The sequence below is a fragment of the Uranotaenia lowii genome, chromosome 2, assembly GCF_029784155.1.
Source record: "Uranotaenia lowii strain MFRU-FL chromosome 2, ASM2978415v1, whole genome shotgun sequence".
Classification (NCBI taxonomy): domain Eukaryota; kingdom Metazoa; phylum Arthropoda; class Insecta; order Diptera; family Culicidae; genus Uranotaenia; species Uranotaenia lowii.
The window spans coordinates 359378195-359401444 of NC_073692.1; the positions used below are offsets into that span (position 1 = coordinate 359378195).

Sequence of the window (23250 nt, forward strand, 5' to 3'; positions counted from 1 at the left end):
ACTTCAGCTCTCGAGCGTGATCTCGTAATTGCAGTGCCAAGTGCAACCATGCATAAACTTTTCACGATCCAATTAATCAAGCAGCAGCGCACATAAAAATACAAACATCTTAATCGATCCACGGACATCCGCAAACATCGGTCCAAGGAAGGGTTTATCGGTTTGTTTACACTCGGTATGGTTTTCGGGATCCAGGAAAATTGTTGAACTATACTTGCGGAGCAATCGATCATTGAGAAGGTACTGAATGGGAATTGAAATTTCGCTCCGGAAAGGCGCCTTCAAAGGGGTGTGCTCAGCGCCTATACCTACTTCTTGCGAAACCGTGCCCATTGATTAAGACATGCCATACTTAAAAAATCCGCACCTGGTTATTACTTGAATAGCTGCTGCTTTGCAGGAATCAATAAACCAACAAATAATTACTCGATCGAAAACGTGATTCTCAATCGATGTTGTTCATTTTCGAGTTTCATATATAGATCTTGATGAACTTAAATCATGAATCTGGAATTAAATCCGATTAATTAATCAAGGATTGGAATTTATCGAAAACGGATAAAGAAATTATGTTCTTCAAATGTGAAAAATTACGGTCGATTCCCAGCAAACATTTTTGTAGGTATTTTTCTCAACAAACTTTGCTATACGCTGCATATGCATTATAAAATCATCTTATATAACTCGAAAAAACAGCATTTACATACTAAAGTGGAGGCAATATACATACCTATTTTTAACTTCTGGCTTATACGATAAGTGTTGTAAAAATTGGACGATATACAACACCTTTTACCGTGCAACCTGATAGTATGCGAGAGAGCGCAAGTTTTGCTCTCAATGCATGCAAACCGTTGCCAGCGACAATATTTGCTGCTTCTCTCATTGGACAGTTTAACCAAATGGACCCTCTGATTTTTAGAAATCTGGTTGCACTGCTAATCGCAGAGAGAACAACAAGGTTGTTTTCTCACTTGAATCCCGCACGCGGGAGACAAATTTGCAAACATGGCGCAATTTTGTCATATACGAGTCGGTAAACTTCAACTAACCATTTTTACGATCATTTACTTGGTTTGGTAGGAATTACGATTCGCATTAACATTGTTAACGAGTTGAGCTGACATTTCCAATGGGTCGATTCACGATGACGTATTCTCCCTTTTGTGGTGATAGTTCGCGCGTCCTGTTTACAAAATTTTACGAACGAGAAATGGGGTGCGGCGAAATTTTTGGTGTAGCTGCACGGTCAAGAAATTTAACGCAAAACTCAGTTTAAGGATAGCAAAACATCAAGTTCCATTTTGTGAATTTAATTTAGCACATTTTTTAGTTTCTCACGTTTATCTCTCCGGAAATGAACAGAAAGTTGAAAATTCGTAAAAATTTCGAAAAGGAGGTTTGTTTATTAAAATGTTTCAACATGTTTTTAAAACTCTTTTCACCACATTTCTTCTGGACCAACTCACTTTGCATTGAATATTCTGGGGCAGCGCTTCTACTTGAAATAAAAAATCCCATTAAATAGCAAAATTTGGAGGCTTCTAAAGAATTGGAATGTTTCAAATTGATTGTCTGGATGTTTCTTGTGTTATTTTGACCGGAAGCTGTGAACAAATACACATACCTACTTGTACAATAACACTACTCAGGGAAAGACGAATTCAACATTGGAAAATTCTCCATTAAACATACTGTGAAAAGGGCTGAACTGTGTAGGGAACATAGGCAACATAGGAAGGAAAAATAGGAAGATAGGAAATACTTTAGTAGAGAGAGAAAGAGAGGGGCAGTTATAGAAGAGAAGAAATGAGTCCAGTTGAGAAATAAAGAGCCAGTCGTATGAATAGCTTTGACAAGGACAGACGGCAGCATAATCCATTTAAACAAAAAAAAAAAGATACAAAATGGCTATGCCACGACGGCCGGGACACGACAAACTGTTCTGAATTTTTACGATATGATATTCCGAGGCAAAAAAAATAAGGTCAGATAGTTTAACTTTTTAGTTTAAATCCATTTATCCCTGTATTTCTGTTTTCAGCTGGATTAACAAACAAAATGATTGATTTCTCATTATTTGATAAGCTAAAAATATTCAATTTCTTAACAACTAACTTCCTTTTTAAATTTATTTTATATCCCAAAATTGAGCTGAGAACTATTGCTAAAAACTTGTGGTTGAGAATTTAATGAGGACCCAAATATTTGCTTTGTTTCCTCAGCGTGTAGAATTGGAAAATAAGGAATCAAAACAGGAATCGCGAAGTGTCAAAAACAGTGAGGCCAGGCAGTGCGTGAATCGACCTATGGGTCGATTCACGATGACGTATGTTCCCTTTTGTGGTGACAGTTCGCGCGTCCTGTTTACAAAATTTTACGAACGAGAAATGGGGTGCGGCGAAATTTTTCGTGTAGCTGCACGGTCAAGAAATTTAACTTAAAACTCAGTTAAGGGATAGCAAAAAACCAAGTTCTATTTTGTTAATTAAATTTAGCGCATTTTTTGGTTTCTCATGTTTATCTTTTTGGAAATGAACAGAAAGTTGAAAATTCGTAAAAATTTCGAAATGAAGGTTTGTTTATTAGAATGTTTCAACATGTTTTCAAAACCCTTCTTCAACACATTTACTCTGGACCAACCCAGTTTACATTGAATATTCTAGGAAAGCGCGTCTACTTGAAACATAAAACCCTATCGAATGTCCAAATGTGGAAACATCTAAGGAATTCGAATGTTTCGAATCGATTGTCCGGAAGCTTCATGTGTTATTTTTACTGAAAGCTGTGAACAAATGCACATACTTGTACGACAACAAAATTCGTTGACAGAAGAATCCAATATAGGAAAATTCTCCACTGAATCAAAGCAATCGAAAGATTCCTTTTAATTCAACGACGGTGGTTACCGTGGTTGAATTAAAAGGAATCTTTCGATTGCTTTGATTCAGTTGAATCATTCAACCAAGTAGGCTCATACCACAACAGAGTGAAAATTCTCCAATTAACATTCCGAATGTAAAGTCTGCAGTGTTATTAATTTGTACGATATGATATTTTCGAGGAATAAAAATAATGTCAGATAGTTTGACCACTAATCACACTGACATAAGACTTAGAACAAAATTCTTCTCAGTTTTTGGCTAGAAGCCTCCCATCGTCGACATTGCGCGGGAGCAATTCGAGCATGAAAATTTTATTGGTATCGACATTTTCGTTAATTTTCGAGCAGCGCCAAAAATCGAAATCGAGTGTCCAGTCAGTGTGATTGAATTTTCATTATTTGATACTTGAAACATCTAATTTTCTTTTTAAGTTTATTTTTATCCCAAAAATGAGCTGAAAACTTTTGCTAAAAACGTGTGATTGAGAATTGAATGAGGACCCAAATGTTTGCTTTGTTTCCTCAGCGTGCAGAATTGAAAAATAAGGAATCAACACTGATAAATCATTTCACACATTTTGCAAAATTGTTTCACACATTATCAGCAAATATATGGAGCTGTCAAACTCGAGTGTGGTTTTCACACACCATGTAAGTTCCAAATTTACACATTATCCGAATTCGCGGACTAAGGGAAAAGTGTGTGAAATCACAAACAGTTATGCGCGTGCTAAGCAGGAATCATCCCTAAAGTCTCCTCAAGTTATAATAGAATAATGGCAAGTAAACCCACAGCATTAAAATTTTAAAATTAAATCGACTAATGCATGAATTTCTCTTTCAGATCCGGCCTGGTATCGCCGGCTTTTTCTAACTGATAGAAAAAGCTAATGGAATTGCTCCCACCGCAGCACTAAAATTGAATGAAAATCCAAGGAATAATTTAAAAAAAACATTAAATAACAAATCATGTTGTTTTTAAATCCAAATTAATGGAAATAAGTTTTGCCAAAATTGAACTATTTGGCATTTTCACACATTTTCCCGTTTTTAACGCTTTTTACATAATGTGTGAAACGCTCACATTTCGTTTCCTTAAGCGGTTTTTCCCATAAGTGTGCAGCGGTACCTTCACACATTTAATGTGTTGGTCTACTTATTTCCAAAATGTGTGAAATTTCACACACTAATGTGTCAAATATTTTGTCAGTGAAAACAGGAATCGCGAAATGTCAAAACCAGTGAAGCCAGGCAGTGCGTGAATCGACCTATGCGATGTTATGTTTGCTGGGTTGGATTTGAACATATTGAATCAGAAAGAAAGTTTTGCTTGGACTAATGAGAGAGTGAAATGTTTATCCAATTTTTGTATTTCGTGCATACATTTTTAATTTTGTTTCTCTGTTCTCATTTTTTTAAAAGCATGTTACAAAAATGAGGCCAATCTTTTTCTATTTTCAGCCATATTTAACATTTTTATCCCGGTAAAAATTATTCAGTTTTACTCAACGGTAAGATATAGTCCTAATCCTTACAACAATAAAAAAAAACTAACAATTTTACATTTTTAAGCGTCTATTTGATGAAACTTCTTGTAAAGCAAATGAAAATAATGTAAACTTCAATGGAATTGAGTTTTCTTCTTAACTTTAACAAAAATATGCAATTGATAGATTAATAAACAGTTACTTACAGTTCAATAAAGGGTGATACGGTCAAAATCAACTTGACGTATTTCTTTCAATTTTGCATTTAAAATACCTGAACACCCCTCATTTTGAAGGTGTGTGTGTGTGTAGAATGTTGCTCCTATTTTGATTTTGGAATTCACTCTTCAGTTGTCAAAATGCCGTCGAAGGAAGAAGAGAAGCGTATCAAAATTTTGCTCGCGCATCGCGAAAATCCGAGCTACTCGCACGCAATGCTGACAAAATCGCTAAAAGTCGCCAAATCAACCGTTACAAATGTAATTAAAGTGTTTGGGGAACGTTTGTCGACAGCCAGGAAGTCAAGATCGGGGGGAAATCGAAAACCGGAAGTCGTTGAGACGACAAAGAGAGTTACTGGTAGTTTCAAGCGAAACCCTAACCTCTCTCTCCGAGATGCCGCAAATAAGCTGGGTGTTGTAGAGGATAGATGAAATTAAGAAGTAAAATAAATTAGTTCTTTTATAAAGTTTAAAAGTTTAAATAATTGAGCATACTCATATTCTTATCTTGGTAGTAAAAGAACATAAAATTGTGCTTTTGTGTCTGATCGTGCATATTTATGAGAGTTGTTGAATGAGCGTGTAGAGAAAAAACGACAGTTATTCAGCGGCCATTGTTGTAAACGGTTGTGCTTGATATGAATTCCGTTTAAATTGCTTTGAAAGTGGAAGTTGGTCTAAAGTTTAAGTGAAATAAAATTAAAAAAAGAACATACTCAACCGGTGGATTCGACAGGTGTATCGTCTACAACCGTGCATCGAGCCAAAAAACGAGCCGGACTATCGACTTACAAGAAGGTAGTGACTCCAAAACGCGATGATAAACAAAATACGACGGCCAAAGCGCGATCCCGGATGCTGTACACGACGATGCTGACGAAGTTTGACTGCGTGGTAATGGATGACAAAACCTACGTCAAAGCCGACTACAAGCAGCTTCCGGGACAGGAGTTTTATACGGCAACAGGAAGGGGAAAGGTAGCAGATATTTTCAAGCACATGAAACTGTCAAAGTTCGCGAAGAAATATCTGGTTTGGCAAGCCATCTGTACCTGTGGCTTGAAAAGCAGCATTTTTATAGCTTCCGGGATTGTCAACCAAGAAATTAACGTGAAAGAGTGTTTGAATAAACGTCTGCTGCCTTACCTGAAGAAACACGGTTGTTCCGTACTGTTTTGGCCGGATTTGGCATCTTGCCATTAAGGGTAAAAAGGCCATAGAGTGGTACGCCGCCAACAACGTGCAGGTGGTTCCCAAGGACAAGAGCCCTCCCAACACGCCAGAGCTCCGCCCAATTGAGAAATACTGGGCTATTGTCAAGCTGAACCTAAAGAAGACCAAAAAAACTGCAAAGGATGAGCAGTAGTTCAAGGCAAACTGGCTTTCTGCGGCGAAGAAGGTGGACAAGGTGGCTGTAAATCTGATGACAGGGGTTAAGCGTAAGGCCCGGAAATTCGGATTTGGAAAAGCGGAAGCCTAACTGAATATTTTTCCTAAATTAAACTTGAAAAAGAAATTTACTTTGATTTTTTAAATAAACGATTTCACCGATTAACACGCGTTTTCCATTGACTAAATTTTGAATGTATCACCCTTTATTTGATGAAACTGCTTCAAAAGAAAACGAAAATAATGTAAACTTCAATGGAATTGAGTTTTCTTTATAACTTTGGCATAATATGCAATTAATAAATTAATAAACCGTTACTTTTAATAAAATATTTTGAAAAATGCAGAAATTCAATACATTTTTTACGGTTTTCTTGCCAGACCTGTGCTTCCCTGCTTTCTACGTGTCGAATAATAAAATCTGAAAAAAAGTAGAGTTTTGTTTTCTGGTTTTTCTGTGATTCTAACTAAATTTGTCTGTAAAATTAACACCCAAAAGTTTGATTCGTATTAGCTTACTTTAAGCTTGCTAGCTTTAGCTGTCTTAGAGTTAATTTTTAAAATATGAAGAACTTTCAGTTCATGAAACGATCTTTCATTCATGTAACAATTAAAATAACCCCGATAAATGAACTAACAAACATTTAAAATAACAATCTCATTTTTGTGAATATAGTCAATTAACTAGACATGAAGGTTCCGGGTAGCCATAACCAAGTCCTGCAAAACTTCTCGAGCATTGCTTGGTTCCAACTTATCTACGATTGCCATCGCTGCTTGCCGATGTGTGTCCTGCAATCGACGTGTTTGCTCCAGCCCTGGCCCTTCGTTGACTGCCTTGTAAAGTTTGACATAATCGATCGCTTGTTCCTTTTCTATTTCTTCATACAAACTAGGTTCATGTTGCAAATGAAACAGTAGCGGTGCGGCAATTAAGTCGAACTTTGAATTTTCATTTTTTGCGAAATTTGAGAACGAGGCTATGTCATCGGCTGCTTTCCAAGCCAAAGCCAGGTGCTTTCCCAGAAGGTTCCCCTGGGTTTGTAACTTTTTAGGGTGTCCAGCTAATATCAAAGCTCCCTGGCAGCATTTTCCCAGTAAGCTTCCAGTTGCCAGAGTGTGGTGAAGAGTCCACTCTTTCTCGGGGTTCCCTTCTAATTCAGAATCATTTTCCTTTTTCGGTGAACTCCTCTTAACAGGACTCACTGGAAGGGGATTGTTTGCCTTATCTCTCCTGCCTAGAAAATGAGACTCGATCATATCTCGGCATCCTAATGCAATCAGTTCTTGAATTTCCGGATTTTTTAAGTCCGATAAGTTTCGGAAAGCTTGTGCCAGCATTAAGTCTCCAGCCAAAACTGCTATTTTGTTACCCACTACGAGCGCATTTTCTGTTTCGAGATCATTCCCAGCATTTTGCAGTGGCTGTAAGTTCACAACGGCCTGGTGCAGATGATATTGGATTAACATTTTGACCACTACTTTCGCCATGATGCGTTGTGAGTCCAAAACACTGGTAAAATCTTTTATCGAAGATGATTGTCCGAAACTTTTAGACATCAACAAAATAAAAAGTTCCCAATCTTGGATGACGGTGGGTTTGGCGAGTTTTTCAGCTATGATGCATACCAGAGGGTGTTCACTGCCTTCTAGTTTGCTTACCAGCTCAAGAATATTGGGTGGAAGGGTCAAATCGCCTGCTGTATCGACCATCGAGGGTATGCCACCAAGCTGGAACATCGTCCTTTGGTAACCACAAATTTGTTCGGCTCTGCTGATGGCTTGGTTCCAACTCGAATGATTCTGAAGTAAGTATCAAAATAGTTGATAACTTGTCAAAATTCATAAGAAAAAGCTTCCTTACCGGAGTTGAGGTTGATGTGCAATTTGATCTGCTTCCTTTAAGCCAGAGTAACGAGCGCAAAGCGCATCGATAATTTGTTACTCGTTTAAGCGACATGTGGAAGATAAACTGGTTGTCTTACTTGCTGTACAATTTTTTTGGACGAAGTGTTTTCCTTTATTTAAACGTTTAAATAGCTGATCGTTACTAAATTGTTTGTTTTGAACGATAATGAATATGGAAGCTGTGGCTACTTTGATTTGCAGAAGTCGTGTCGTGTCGTCTAACAAAATTAAAGTACGATCAAAGTTGGCTTTGAAAACGATGCAAAGTGGTTCTTTGTCGAGGTTCTAATAATCCTTGTATGAATCCACATAAGACCGTTGCAATCTTTGTATCGGAATTTTGAAAGCGATTCATTCAGTCCTGAAATAGCACAAAGAGTTTGTGAGGATATTTGTATGGAAAAACAAATTCTCCATTCAAAAATCACCAATGATGTTCTGATAGTTTAAAAAAATATAACTAAGAATTAAAAATATTCCTAGATTCATGCAGTTCATTTCATGGAAACTTTTAAAATATTTTGTTTTTTGAATTTTAGTGCAGCTCTTTCAAATTCTGGTTAAACGTAGGATGAAAATAACCGTAAGAACATCTTTGCATAGCCAATGAGATTGATGATTTATATAAAAATCCATGAAATTATTGGAAAAGCAGTTCATTTCATGGAAACTCTTAAAATATTTTGTTTTTTGAATTTTAGTGCTGCTCTTTCAAATTCTGGTTAAACGTAGGATGAAAATGAAAAATAACCGTAAGAACATCTTTGAATAGCCAATGAGATTGATGATTTATATAAAATTCCTTGAAATTATTGGAAACGCTAGCAAGCAAAAGCTGCCGATTATCAAAACTTTTCATTGGATTCGGATTTTAAATTTTCTAATCATTTTAACCACAGAGAACAGAGGTCTGGCCCAGAACAAAAATGAGCCGAAAACGTGTGTAAGAATTTGAATCCAAATACGTTAGTATTTCGTTGAAATATTACTCGGCATATAGCCACTAGATGGTGCTGATTGCTAAGTGAACGAAAACTAAACGAACTGCCCCGTTACTGAACAGGGCTGCCAGGTGTTTTTTTTTCAAACTGCTTTCAGTCTCATGCAACTAATCCTCAACTTCCTAAAACGCAACCAATATCATGTTTAAGTTAATGTTTAGAGGGAATTATATTTTCGATTGGAATTGGAATTCAATTGGGTGTATAATCTAAAAGGGTTTTGGCTATATTTGCGACAGTGACAAAATCCAAAATGTCACATGATTAACCTTTCCAGGCCGAACAAACCCGGACATTTTTACCAGAAATCTTTGCAAAATCAAATGAACTCAAAATTTTTGAATTAAAAACCGGGCTGATCAGTTTCAGGAGTGAACATGAATTTTTTTTTTCTCGAGACACCTCAGTGGCATTGATCTTATTTATAATTTTATAAAATGGTTATAAGTTCAATTTGATTAAGCAAAAATTGTTATTAGATGCAAAAATCATAAATCATTAGTTTTATTGGAGCTTTTGGTTTTGATTTCGCCAAAATTGTGTATATATTCCAGTAAAAAACGAGCTTTATTCCTCGAAATCCATACCACCCCCAAACCTCGCTTTCCCAATTTTTTTTCTTTGAAAATCCGCGTAAGCTCGTAAATAAAACCGACCAATCTGGTATCATAACATTAGATAGCATTTCTTTAAAGGAATGCAAAATCGCAAAGTATTGTAAATCGAATTGTGGCCCAAGATTTCTAAGGAAAAAAGAAATTTTTATCAAATTGGCATCCCTGATAATGTTTTGCATTTTCGTCGCCACGTGGTCGAAATTTTTTTTTTTTTTTTGTAAATCTTTATTTGAAACGGCTCATACTTTCAGGTTTTAAAGAGCCAAACTCGTTTTTGTTTTTACAATTATGTGCTTAGCTTAACACTTTTATTTTAAAGAAAAAGAGGATAAGAAAGGGAAACATGAAAATAAAAAGAATCATAGGCGAAGATCGATAGCTTTTAGAAAAAGGTAGATTTCGAACATGTAGTCCAAATCTAGCACTGCTAGTACATCTCTCACTGGAACATTAGGTGGTTTTCCTCGGGCCCGAAGGGAGTCTATTAAATTCGTTCTGGCGACAAGATGGACCTCACACGACCAGACAATATGTTCGATGTCATGGTAACCTTGACCGCAATTACACAAATTGCTGCCAGCAATGTCAAAACGGTAGAGTACCGCGTCTAAGGAATAATGATTAGACATGAGACGGGAAAATATACGAATAAAATTCCGACTCAGGTCCAATCTATTAAACCAGGGTTTAAGGCTTACCTTTGGGATAATCGAGTGGAGCCACCGACCCAACTCATCCTCGTCCCATTTGCGCTGCCAGTTGACAAGAGAGTTCCTTCGAACTAAGAAGTAAAATTCGTTGAAGACGATTTCACGGTGATACGTTTCGCCTTCTATCGCCCCCACCTTTGCCAGAGAGTCCGCCCTCTCATTGCCCATTATCGAGCAATGTGAGGGGACCCAAACGAAGGTGATGGCAAAGCAACGTCTTGATAAAGTACTCAGAATTTCCCGTATCTTCCCGAGGAAATATGGTGAGTGCTTTCCCGGTCTTATTGAACGGATTGCTTCAACAGAACTAAGGCTGTCCGTTATAATATAGTAGTGTCCTACCGGCCTTGAAACGACGCTATCCAACGCCCAGTAAATGGCTCCTAATTCTGCGATGTATACCGAGCATGGTGGAAGGAGGTTATATGAGGCGGTAACTATTTCGTTAAAAACTCCAAATCCCGTTGATTCCTCTATTAGCGACCCATCTGTAAAGTACATTTTGTCAGCATCGACGTGTCTATATTTAGCATCGAAAATTCTTGGAATCAGCAGTGGACGATGCGAATCAGGGATTCCACGAATTTCTTGCTGCATAGACAAATCAAACTGGACAGAAGAGTTGTCGTAGTCAGGGATGTAAACACGAGTTGGGGAATATGAAGAAGGATTAATCTGCATGGACATGAAGACATGGTATATAGACATAAATCTGGATTGAAGATTTTGCTCAAGTAGCCTTTCGAAATTTACGATCACCAATGGGTTCATGACCTCACACCTGATGAGGAACCGAAGTGATAATAAATTGAATCGATCTTTAAGTGGGAGTATTCCTGCCAAAACTTCAAGGCTCATGTTATGCGTTGAGGGCATACAGCCCAAAGCGATGCGAAGACAACGGTATTGGATACGCTCGAGTTTGATGAGGTGAGTTTTGGCAGCTGACTGGAAACAAAAACTACCATATTCCATCACTGAGAGAATTGTTGTTCGATACAATTTTAAAAGATCTTCTGGGTGGGCTCCCCACCAGGTGCCAGTGATTGATCGGAGAAAATTGATTCTTTGTTGGCATTTTCCTTTCAGATACTCAATGTGGGCTCTCCAGGTACATTTGGAATCAAACCAAACCCCAAGATACTTAAAACACCTCGATTGAGTGATCGATCTGCCAAGGAGTTGAAGTTTAGGTTGAGCAGGTCTACGCTTCTTTGAGAAAACAACCATCTCCGTTTTCTGTGGGGAAAACTCAATCCCAAGCCCCAAAGCCCAGGTTGACAATCTGTCTAAAGTATCTTGTAAAGGTCTGTGCAGATGAGACTCAGTAGATCCTGTTACAGACACCACCGTGGTCGAAAATTGTTGTTTACATAAAAATTTGCGTTTCACACGCTCCAATTTTCTCACTTATTTTAATTTATTGACTAGTTTTACATTTTAATCACATAAAATGTAACTGTAGGAATCGAAACAAAGTTGGCTAGAGTTTAAATGGTTTGAATCCTGAAGCTCAAATGAGCGTTTTCATCACTGCAAATCATACAATCAATCATTCAATGGATGGTTTTGAATACTATTTATAACGTACACAGCAAGCACAATTTTTGTTTCCTACGATTCAAAACAAATATTTAAGTGTCTGGTATTCTAAATTCTAATATTTAGGCGCTTGGAAATGCTCAAATTCCTTAGTTTCTAGTAAATTAAACATTTGTAACTGATAAACCAACACACCTTTATGAAAAAATACTAATTTTGAATCAATTTGTTATCCTCTAATCAATTAAGGTTTCTTTATTCTTCTTGGATGCGTTGCGTGGCTTTAGGTCTACAATTTTTTTTAAGGATTTCTGTTTTGCTTCAAAAGTAAAAAAAAAAGTGAGAGCTCATAGAAGAAAAAACCTAAGACGCCTCCAAATAAGTCATAACTATGTGCATCTCGGAAAAAGTAAATTTGGTAGACCTGTTATTAAGACCTCTGTGAAATATATGAAGAAAATTGGTGTTTTTCTTGTTGATAATTATAGTTCATCAAGTTGGATAAAGTTTGCACATTAAAATGCAAACAAAAGATAAAGATTTTTCAGCCATTCCTTTAAAATGTTGGATCGATAGCTTTTCTACTGCCGATCAAGTTAGTAAGTAAACCATCTAAAACTTTGTCGTTTGTATACATAATGAAACTGTTCTATTTTTTTTTATTCAATTTCATAAGTTAATGCGATGGATGTTAAATACCAAATAACCATTCAAAAATGTTCAGACAGGTTGTACATTAGGGCTTGAAAGTGATTTTTACCTTAGTGTGCATGTTTAACGAAAATAAACAAATCTTCGTTAAGTTTGTTTTTAGCGACATCTAGTGGCTATATGCTGAGTAATTTTTTTCTTTAAAATAACGGTTGGCATTTTTACACAAGTTTTGAGCACCAGCCCGACCTCTGTTTTCTGTGTTTTAACTTTTTCCTAGAAATACTTATCTTGTTCTCATGCTGGCAAAACATGAAGCTTAAGAAAAGGCAATTACAAGAATAAAAGAGAGACTTTATTAATCGCAGCGCACTAAATTGGACTGCGCACGAATGACTGCGATATTTGTGCGAACTGTGATATTTGTGCGACTTGTCAAAATCCTGATGCAGAAGCAATAAACGATTATAACAAAATAGGCGTGTATATTTACGTTGCCAAGTGCTTTGTTTTGGTTTTCGCGATGTTTACATTTATTTTGCATGCATTTGGTGAATCAAAAAAAAGATAATGTTTGTTATTCCAGAGATTCAGATAAAAGGTAAGCTTTAAATAATCCAATAAAGCAATTACTCTAATTAATTGACAATTTTTAACTTTTTGATGATGCTGCCGAATACCAGCCTAAAGGTTCTCCAAGAAATTAAACCTAATCCCACCTAATCCTTCGAGGGTACAGAATGGGATCGTGAGAGCAGCAATTTTTCCGTTCTGGAAAATGACCAACACCACCAAATGCAGCAACAGTATACTGCGCCTGAATAAGCCCCATCGCAATTAACCCGGGGATGAAGAAATCTAATACGGCCCCCCGGAATCCGGGATTCAGAGGAGTTTAGCGATAGCAGCACAAAAATGTAAACCACGAACTCGGTTTTGATGAAGTGGGTTCTTTAAATTTCCAAATATTCGTGGAATAATTCAGGAAAAAAAAATGCGAAATTCCTGTAATAGTTCGCAACTTCGAAGTATTCATGCTAACATTGAACGGCTTGAACTTTCCATGATACATCTTGTAAAAGTTAAAACCTACCAGCAGAACGAAGCGAAATAAATCATATTTTACTATAACGTTCAATCAAAAGAAATTCTTCCGTATTTCTGTCCTCATTTTTTCAACTAGTCTTGCTATGTCGTTATAATTGAAGAAAATAGTGTAAGTATTGAAATATTTATTAAATTATTGAATCTATCATATCCGATACTCGGTCAGCAATCGATTGGCTATGCTCGTTTTCCTCTGGCCGAACTGCTTCAGACATCGCGGATACCAGATTTGAATTAATGCTGGATCGTGAACGCAGAGCAGATATTCTTTCTTTTATACGATTACCCAGTGCAATCATTTGCTCACAATCTTGCTCGATAAGCTCCAGTTCTCTGGAATACCCTTCATTAATATTTTCAGCAACTAATAAGCCCTGACGAGTAGTATGCAGCTGAACAGCTTCGGAGATTGGAGCTGACCGGAAAAATTTCAGGGTGTTGTACGGTGGAAGCTCATTCATTCTTCCCATGCGTTCGTGGGCAGGACAAGAGTTAATGAAGTTTGCCCACAGTCTCCAAGAAGACGAATGCCCTGTGAATTGGTTTCCGAACTTTTCTCTCAATTCGTTTGCCAGTTGAAGCAAACTTTGATTGCTCGGCGCTCCTGCACGATCTGGATTTTTCGATTTGATCAATTGGCGTTGTACCTGTTCCCACCGAGATTTGCACGACACCGAGTTGGAGTAAATATGAACATGTATATTAATTTCTCGGTGTCGCCAAGTAGTCAGCAATTTACTAGTAACTTTTTCAACCTTCACCCTTCGTTTTTGAGCTGAGTCTTGAAGCATAACAAATTTGCCGAGATCCACAAAACACGGGTTATCGGTTCCCCAGGTCGCTACAGGATTGCCGGAGTCCTCAGCAAACAAGACTTCTCTCGCCAATACCGGTTTTACAATGTCGAAAATTTGCATCAAAATACTCTGTACCGTAGATCCACTCAGAGATTTTGAACAGATTTTTCCACCCGAAGTTTCTCCTACAAACTTCCTTTTGAAAAAATTGACATTTATCAAAAAAGCTTGCGAGAGATCTTGCGAGTCTGCACCATGGTCCGGTTGCTCCGATTCGGAGCTGCCATTGTCTATGATCTTGCGAGCCAGAATCGTGGTCCGGTTGCTCGGATTCGGAACAATACACTGGCCTTTGCCTTTTGGCACGTGGTGACTGTAGAGATCAATAGCATATAATAATAAATTCTAGGGATGCAAATATAGAACAATAAATCTATCATTAGATTCAGGTTCTGCTTTGAGAAAAATCACATTGAATTCATGCAAAACCATGATTACGATATTTTATCAGTGTACGTTGAAGTAACTTTGCGGAAAGCAAAAAGGGAATATAAGAGGGAAGCTTTCTCTGTTTTTCTTAAAAAAAAGGATGAGCTAGTGTGGTTGGGTGAGAAAAAGAGAGAGAGGAATAGATCGAGCTTCGAAGTCGAAAGAGATCGGGAAAGGAGGCAGTCTACTAACTAATCTTAAGACGAACGGACGTTTGTGATTGAGGAAGTGAAAGTGCAGTGTGAAATAAAATTATCAAAAGAAAACGTTTACGGTTACGACAGTGACGATTGTGTTTTTTGCGGAATTCTTTTAGAGATTCTTTTGCTTGAGTTAGCTGAGCAAGGAACGTATCCTGTTTCTTCCAACCAAGCATCTGAAGATTCACAACTGTAATCCTCCAGTGCTTCAATTTCAAAGCTGTCGGAATCTGCTGAATCCATGACGTCGCTAAATGAATCAGTAGTTTTAAATATAATTTTTTAAAGGATTTATCACCTTTGAGTCCTTACCTCAATTAACTGTCGCGATAAATCCTTATGCAAAAAAAAACAAAACATCGAGGCGATTGAAATTCGCGATGGCAGGTAAATGTTTGTTTGACTGGTAGCTAGGATATAAATATGCATAGCAACTGAAAAAAAGGTATTCCATGGAGTAAGAATGACATTTAGAGTATCGTGTACCGCTTTTCTATATACTTTGCATTCATAACTGCGACTGTAAAACATTGCACGAAATCCAACTTTCAATGAAAGGCATAATATTTAAAGCAAAAATTTCAGATATCTGAATGAATGATTAACAATGCAAAAAATTCTTCTTCCATATAAATACCTTTAGATAATTGAAACGCGTTGCGCAAAGGCAGGAATCATCCGAATATTCTAAAATTTTACACTGATGGTTGGTGGCCAAAAAGGCATCGAAAAAACATATGAGAGCCAAAAGTCATTTTTTTCAGCAGTCGAATGGACTTGTTTTAAGACACACATTTCTCGCAATTTATTAATTTGCTTGATCAACAGGAAAAGGGATACGTAATCTAAGTTAAATAAACTTTAACTTGGTGCACTCGAGTGATATCACTGTCCAAACACTTTTTCTAATAAAATAAACGAATAGGAAATTCAAAATACCCCACTGTCTACTTCCTAAAGAGTAAGGTTCAAAGTCCGTTTTGAGATTATCTCAAACTGTGAACAGTAATGTTGAATCGATTGCGTATTGATGCATTGATAATGATTTGGACAGCTTACATTCAGAAATATTTATTTCGTAAATGCTACACTATAAAAAATCGATTTTGTAACTCTGTTGAGCATGCACGATTTTTGCGGAAGTTCGAAATCACGCAAATTGTTCGCCCATACTTACACCCAAAATAATCCGCACGTCGTGGCTACGTGAAAAACTACATAATTTTTATCCAATTGATTTTCACGTAAATTGTACGAAAAAATAAGTAAACGCTCCCCTAATAGGAATTTTTGCTTGGTGAATATCGCGTACAACTTACGTGAATTTCAAGTGAGTTCAACGCGATGTGATGATGGAAGCTACGCGAAGTGTGTTTAGTATTGAAATGATGTTTGAATCTTTTCTATCAATATTTTTTCGTCTCTACTTTCGGTAATAAAAAAAGAAAATAAATTTAATTTTATCGCAAACATAATTTATTTAAATCTTGTGAATAATGTACCTTGTGCGCCATTCCCTTACCACTTTAAATATACCTCCATCACCTACGAAAAAGTCTCCTCGATGCCGACGGCTCCTTCTCACGGTCCTTCCTTTTCTACTCGGCGGAGCTTCCAGAAGCTTTCTAGGAAGCTGGAAACAAACACAAATCTCAGCTTAGAATGAATTAATTTCCGACCGGGAAATCCTATACACTTACCTCCACGCTGCCGACGCTCAGATTTGCATCGCTTGTGCTAGAGCTCCGCAGGATGAAAAGTGTGGTCTACTGGTCGACTTCCGACGACAGCAAAAAATAACAAGTGAGCTGACTGACAAGAAGCCCCTTTTCGAATAAGAATTTATTACACCTATCATCCACTTGGAATTTACGTGAAATTCATGTGTCAGTTATGTGAAAGTAAAGTAGTTTTTACCAGGGCATCCTTGATGCTCTGTGGTTACACAAAACTCACGTAGAATCGATAGGCTGCAACAAAATCTAAATTTACGTGAAAAATCCTGTAGAAAAAATTTCAAAATTATTTTGGGTGTAGGACCTGTATCAGCTGCGAGCTCAGAAGCTGATACGGAAAGCAAAAATTAGATCTAAAAAAATGGATTACTTTCTGTCTGTCTATTGATTCGGAAACTACTGTACCGATTTGCGTGGAACTTGGCAGGTGGGGATATTGAAGGAAGGGAAAAGTTCCTATTATGGTTTGAAACCCCTCCCTCTTTCCTAAAGTGGGGAGGGGCCTCCCAAACAAAAGACAAATGTTTGCATAACTCGAGAACCAATTAAGCAAATGAGTTCAAATTTGTCATGTGGCGGTGTTTGGGTACGAGGAATGTTTCTAAAAATATTAGGCACCTCTCCCTCCTTTCAGTGGAGATATAGGAAGAGGGAGGGGGCATACCTTACAATTTTTTACATAACTCGAGAACTACTCAAGATATTGGAACCAAATTTGGCATGGGGGGGCATTGGAATACAAGAAATGTTTATATGATTATTTTGGACCTCTTCATTTTTCAGTGGGTATATAGGCAGGGAGGGGATGGGGGGTCTTCTACTCATTTTTTATTGAATAACTTGAGAACTATTCTAGCAAAGGAACCAAATTTGGCTTGGAGGGGTATTTGGGTACGAGAAAGGGTTCTATGAATATATGATACCCTTCTCTTCATTTTGTGGAGAGATAGAAAGGGGGAGGGGGCTCCTTTACATTTTCCAGCATAATTGTAAAACTTTTAAAACATATGGATCTAAATTTGGCATGGGAAGGTATTCGAATACGAGAAATGTCTTTTGATATTTTGAGAACCCTCTGTTCTTCCTGTGGGGAGATTTTAAGGTGGGAGGGTGCACTCATACTTTTTTTACATAACTCGAGAACTTGTCCAGCAAATAGAACCAAATGTTGCTTGGTAGGGAATTTGAGTAGTTACAAAGAACGTTTCTATGAATATTATTTGGTACTATTGCCTCCTTCCAGTGGGGTTATTCGAAGGAGAGAAGGGGGTTTCGTTACGATTTTTCGCATAACTCGAGCATTAATCGAGATAATGGATAATTTGATATGGGAGGGCATTTGGAATCGATGAATGGTAATAGTCTTATTCGAGACTCCGTTTTCCTTCAATTGGGGATAAAGTTAGGGAAAGGGAGCTCACATAAAATTGTTTTGCACAAACCAAGAAATTATCGAACAAATGGCACCAAATATGACATTGGAAATCTTTTGGGCACGAGAAATGGTTCAATGATTATTTGAAACACCATCTTTTTCCAGTGAGTACATAAGAAATGAGGAGTGGGACGAAACCAAACCACATTGCTACCGATTGCAGCAGAACCAAAAAAATTTTTGTTTTGGTTCCTCTTGCTTGTTGTTCAATTCGCAATCGAGAACAATAGATCAATGATTGCTGATGACAGGTGATGATGATAAACGCGGTATAAATGTTTACATCATCACACGGTTAAGCGAGACAACACAAATTGGGTTCGTGGTAACACAACAATGTTGCCAGATATTCTAGGTAAGAATATTAAAGTACTCATTGAGAAATGAGTACTTTCCCGGTTAGGGAATATAAGATGTGGAAGTGATAATTAGCTATCGCTAATTAATATAGTTGTAATCTAATGACCTCATAGACGAAACATGAATAAAGATAACTCTATTCCACCACTGAAACCTGCGTTTTCAACAGGTTATGGGCTCAGATTCATCTGGATACGGAAATTTCGAGTTAGTTCGAGAGGGGTACTCTAAAGTATTTAACTTGTGGTTAGCAAGTGGAGCAGCCAGCAGCCAGAGGACCACGAAGAAGAGGGCCACCAGCCAGAAGGACCAGCCTGCGATGAGACGACCCAGCCCAGAGGGACCAGCCGGAGAACTACCAGGCAGCGGGATGTCCCAGGCCAGCCAGGAGGTGCCACCAGCGGTCGAGCCCGGGAAGGTTCGCGAATCGAGAGGGTTATTCTCGATGCCGTCACGAGCCACGCTGCGGTTAGCATGCGTGAGCTTACGTCCGACGGCCGGGAGGAGTCTCTGGATCCGCAACCGGGCAGCGCGAAGATCCGAAGGTCCACCACGAGGAACACCCTGGAGGAGTTGGCTGGAGCTGCTAACCGAGAGGGTTACTCTCGTGCTCTGGTTGTGCATTGCTGTTAACATGCTCGAGCACAGCAGTTGATTGATTTTTGGCAAAGATTGTGTGGGTTACGGTTAGTCGCCAGCGACTTAAACCGACCCATGCTGTCAAACCCAGCCAATGCTCGAAGTAATCGAGAAAAGGTGTTGTTGGCTAAAAGAGGTTGTTTTTCTGGGATTACCAGAAAACAGTCTGCAAAAAATATTCACCACTCGCAAGCTGAGGCTATCAGCCACCAGAAGCAACGCAAGGTTCGATTCGTTGTCGGTTCTGGTGCCACGCAACACATGGTTCGAGATCAGAGCCTGTTGGTTGATGTCAGAACTCTGGCAGAGCCATACATCATCACCACAGCAAAGACTGGCGAGTGCTTGAAAGCCAAGCGGACTGGAACAATGCATCTGAGCAGTGTAGTTGGGAAGTCTATTGTTCCAATTATACTGTTCAATGTACTTTTGATACCAGAGCCAAACGAAAATCTATTTTCTGTCAGCAAGTGTACCGAGAACGGGAAAAGGTTTACTTTTCTCGGAAAACCAGTTGAATTTGAGTTTTCAGGGGAGGTTTTCGCCCAAGGAAAACTCCAGAACAACTTGTACTGTGTGGATTTATTGTGGAGCCCTAAAATCAGGCGGGAAGCATTACTTGGAAGCCAACCGAAGTACAAACAGTGGCATATGCGACTCGGACATCTTGGCTTTGGAGCGATACAGAAGATGGTCCGCGATAATATGGTTGAGGGTATCAGCCATATTCCAGAAAAACTGGAAAACCAAGCTGTGTGCGAGAGCTGTCTGGCAGGGAAACAAGCGGCCAACAAAGTCCACAACGTTGAGCTTCCTCGGTCGGGTAGACCACTTGAGCTCGTGCATTCCGACGTGTGTGGGTACATGGAGGTGTTGACGTTCGAAGGATTTCGGTATTTCGTCACCTTCATCGACGATTATACTCACTTCATGGTCGTTCATCTAATGAAGCACAAGAGTGAGTAACGTGATCTTCGATGAAGTCAGCGTGATGGAGTCTATACAAGAGCGAGTTGATTCATCATCACCATTATCTATACAGAAACTTGCTGAGAGCCCACCTGAACCTGAACTCACATTTCAGCGGTTAGCCAATGTGCCAGATCAACAATCAACATTCGAGCAGCTAGACGATGCTCATGCACCTGAAAACACATTCGAGCGGTCAGCCGATGTGCCAACAACAGAAAACACATCTGAGTGGTAAGCCGATATGCCTGCTGATCCCGATCACACTGTGATTAACAGTGTGGTTGTTGACGATCACGGCGAGAGCGACTACAAGAGCAGCGAGGAATTCCCGGACGATGACGATGATGACCAAGATTCCGTCACCCCTGAACCGGCCCTGAGAGGAACTACACGTGGCTAACGTAGCCGCTGTTGTTGATGAGGAGCTACCTCAGAACATCACTGAGCTGAAGCGCCGGGACGATTGGGATTCCTGGAAGGTCGCCATCGACGAGGAGATGACAGCCCTGAAGGAGAACAAGACTTGGGAAGTGGTTAGCTCGCCCCCGGGTCATAGGAAACCGATCCTGTCCAAGTGGGTGTTTACCGTGAAGGACGATGGTCGCTACAAGGCTCGATTGGTCGCGAAGGATGTTCCCAAAGACCAGGATTGGACTACTGGGAAACCTATGCACCGGTAGCCAAGATGGAAAGCGTTCGAACCGTCTTGGCGTTGGCGAACGAATACGACATGGTCGTTCATCAAATGGACGTCAAAACTGCATTCCTGGATGGAATTTTAGAAGAGGTTATCTTCATGCAGTTGCCAAACGATGACGCCGACGCCGACGATGTAGTTCTCCTGGCATCGGGCCCGTCAACGGAGGAGGTCCAGCTACTCGCCACAGTAGCTATCGGGAAGGTGGAAAATTTGATGCGCTCCAAGAGCCTACGTCTGGCTCACCACAAGACCGAGATGGTGCTGATCACCAACCTGATTTCAGCACAATCAGGAAAGATCGCAGTTGGACCGTGCGCAATCGAGTCCAAGCGTGCGGTAAAATACCTGGGGGTGATGATCGACGACCGGCTGAGCTTTACGGCCCACGTCGACTACGCCTGCAAAAGAGCGGCAATGGCGACAGCAGCCCTCTCACGGGTCATGTCGAACAACTCGGCGATCCGCTGCAGCAGAAGGAGGGTCCTGGCGAGCGTGACCTCGTCCATTCTGCGTTACGGAGTCGCAGCCTGGAAGGCAGCCTTGAGCAGGCAGTGAAATCTGCAAAAACTCTGCAGTGTGCAGCGGCTGATGAACCTGCGTGTAATCAGCGCATACCGAACGGTGTCCTCGGTAGCTGCTGATGTTGTGGCGGGCGTCATGCCCATCTCGGTCTTGCTAGAGGAAGATACCTTCTGCTAAGAGCACAGGCACATGCCCGACGTGCGGAAACATGCCAGAGAGACCTCGCTGTCCAACTGGCAGCACCAGTGGGACAGCTCGGAACGTGGCCGGTGGACCCATCGCTTGATGCCTAATATCGGATCCTGGATGGATCGAAGACATGGTGAGGTGGACTTTTGCATGACACAGTTCCTGACTGGTCACGGATGTTTCATGCAGTACCACCATCGGTTTGGACACGTGGCTTCGCCATCCTGTCTAACCTGCGGAGACATAGTAGAGACACCTGAGCACGTAGTGTTCAGCTGTCCAAGGTTCGAAGAGGTACGTGCTAACATGCTTGCCGCCTGCGGACCGGACACAACAGCCGACAACATCGTGCGGAGGATGTGCGAGGACGCCAATACTTGGCGCGTGGTCAGCGATGGGCTCACCCGGATCATGACTGCCCTGCAGAGGAGTTGGAACCAGCACCAGTCCGCGAACGGTGTAGGGTGACTCCTTCGTCGGGGAGCACCTGAGTAGTGTGCGTCCGACCTTGGCAGTAAAGCATTCAAAGATAAGACAATACCTTCTGCGTATGCTGAGCTGCTAGGTACGTCGCGCGTCTGTGTGTAGAATACCTCCAACGTAACGGTCGCGGAGTATCCGAGTCGAACGCGCCCTCTGCGACGAAAGCTGTGGGGATAAGACAATACCTTCTCCACAGTGGAAATCGTAGGGGGAAGAGTATTCACGTCGCGGAATACTCTCGGGTAGAGTGGTCTCACGTCGCCGTCGGATGAGCCACTCGAGCCGGGTAGGATGACATCACCGTCGGGATTCATCTGAGTCGCAAGCGTCTAAGACCCGTACGTGTGCTGTGACAGGCGCGAGTCTAGGATAAGCTGCTCTCGATTCGGCACACGGGTGGCAAAAACCCTAGAGTTGCCAGCCAAAAAGGGAGGAGGAAGACCGGACCACGGTCGGAGAAGAATGTCCTTTCGGCGTGGGGCATTCGAGTAGTGTGCGTCCGATCCTAGCAGTAAAGCATACAAAGATAATACTTTACCTTCTGCGTATGCCGAGCTGTTTAGGCACGTCGCGATCGTTGTGTAGGATACCTCCACCGCCGCGGAGTATCTGAGAAGAACGCGCTCCCTACGAGGGAAGCTGCGGGGATAAGACTTTACCTTGTTCGTAGTCGAACTCATAGGGAGAAGAGTATTTACGCCGCGAAATACTCTCGGGTAGGGTGACTTCACGTCGTCGGCGGGTGAGTCATCTGAGTCGGTGTAGGATGAATTCTTCGCCGGGAATCATCCGAGTAGTTTTTCGTAAAGCCCCGGACGTGTGCTATGACAGGCGCGTGTCCAGGATAAGCTGCTCTCGATCGGCACACGGACGGGCAAAGAGAAGAGGGCCTCGAGCCAAGCCAAGCGGAGCCAAGATCTCGAGTCGCTAGAGGAGAGGTCATTGGTCTCTTGCAGTGGTCTCGAACAGAGGCGGAGCGAACGATTTTCGTGGGAACCAAGCTAGTCTCGAGTTGCGAGTAAAGGCCGGATCTCGAGTCGTTAGAGGAGAGGTCCTTAGTCTTGAATCGTAACGAGAGGCAGGGTATATATGCTGGAGTTTGACTCGAACTGGAGTTTGCCGATGAGCGCTTAAGCGCGGACTTGGTCTCCCATCTCGGGTACAGCCTTCGTTGCAGGTCCGGATGGGAATTATGGCCAGAGGCCCCAGGT

General features: G+C 40.4%; 2 protein-coding genes across 2 annotated transcripts; both read right to left on the minus strand.

Annotated features, from left to right (window-relative positions):
- Window positions 1–6665: 6665 nt before the first annotated feature.
- Window positions 6666–8027, minus strand: LOC129743104 (all trans-polyprenyl-diphosphate synthase PDSS2-like). Its single transcript, XM_055735063.1, has 2 exons — window positions 7846–8027; window positions 6666–7784 (listed from the first exon to the last, which is right to left on the minus strand). The coding sequence occupies exons 1-2, from the start codon at window positions 7939–7941 to the stop codon at window positions 6666–6668; spliced, it is 1215 nt and encodes a 404-aa protein (XP_055591038.1). The 5' UTR covers window positions 7942–8027.
- Window positions 8028–13645: 5618 nt separating this feature from the next.
- Window positions 13646–19170, minus strand: LOC129743105 (uncharacterized). The gene is made up of 2 exons (XM_055735064.1): window positions 19023–19170; window positions 13646–14670 (listed from the first exon to the last, which is right to left on the minus strand). The coding sequence occupies exons 1-2, from the start codon at window positions 19168–19170 to the stop codon at window positions 13646–13648; spliced, it is 1173 nt and encodes a 390-aa protein (XP_055591039.1).
- Window positions 19171–23250: the final 4080 nt, after the last annotated feature.

Bases quoted from the DNA above. Each gene is read 5' to 3' on its own strand.
- LOC129743105 (XM_055735064.1), bottom strand. From the start codon at position 19,170: ATGTTAACAGCAATGCACAACCAGAGCACGAGAGTAACCCTCTCGGTT. The intron at 14,671-19,022 runs GTAAGCTCACGC...ACGTGCCAAAAG, and splicing joins ACTCCTCCCGGCCGTCGGAC to GCAAAGGCCAGTGTATTGTT.
- LOC129743104 (XM_055735063.1), bottom strand. From the start codon at position 7,941: ATGTCGCTTAAACGAGTAACAAATTATCGATGCGCTTTGCGCTCGTTA. The intron at 7,785-7,845 runs GTAAGGAAGCTT...TACTTACTTCAG, and splicing joins GCACATCAACCTCAACTCCG to AATCATTCGAGTTGGAACCA.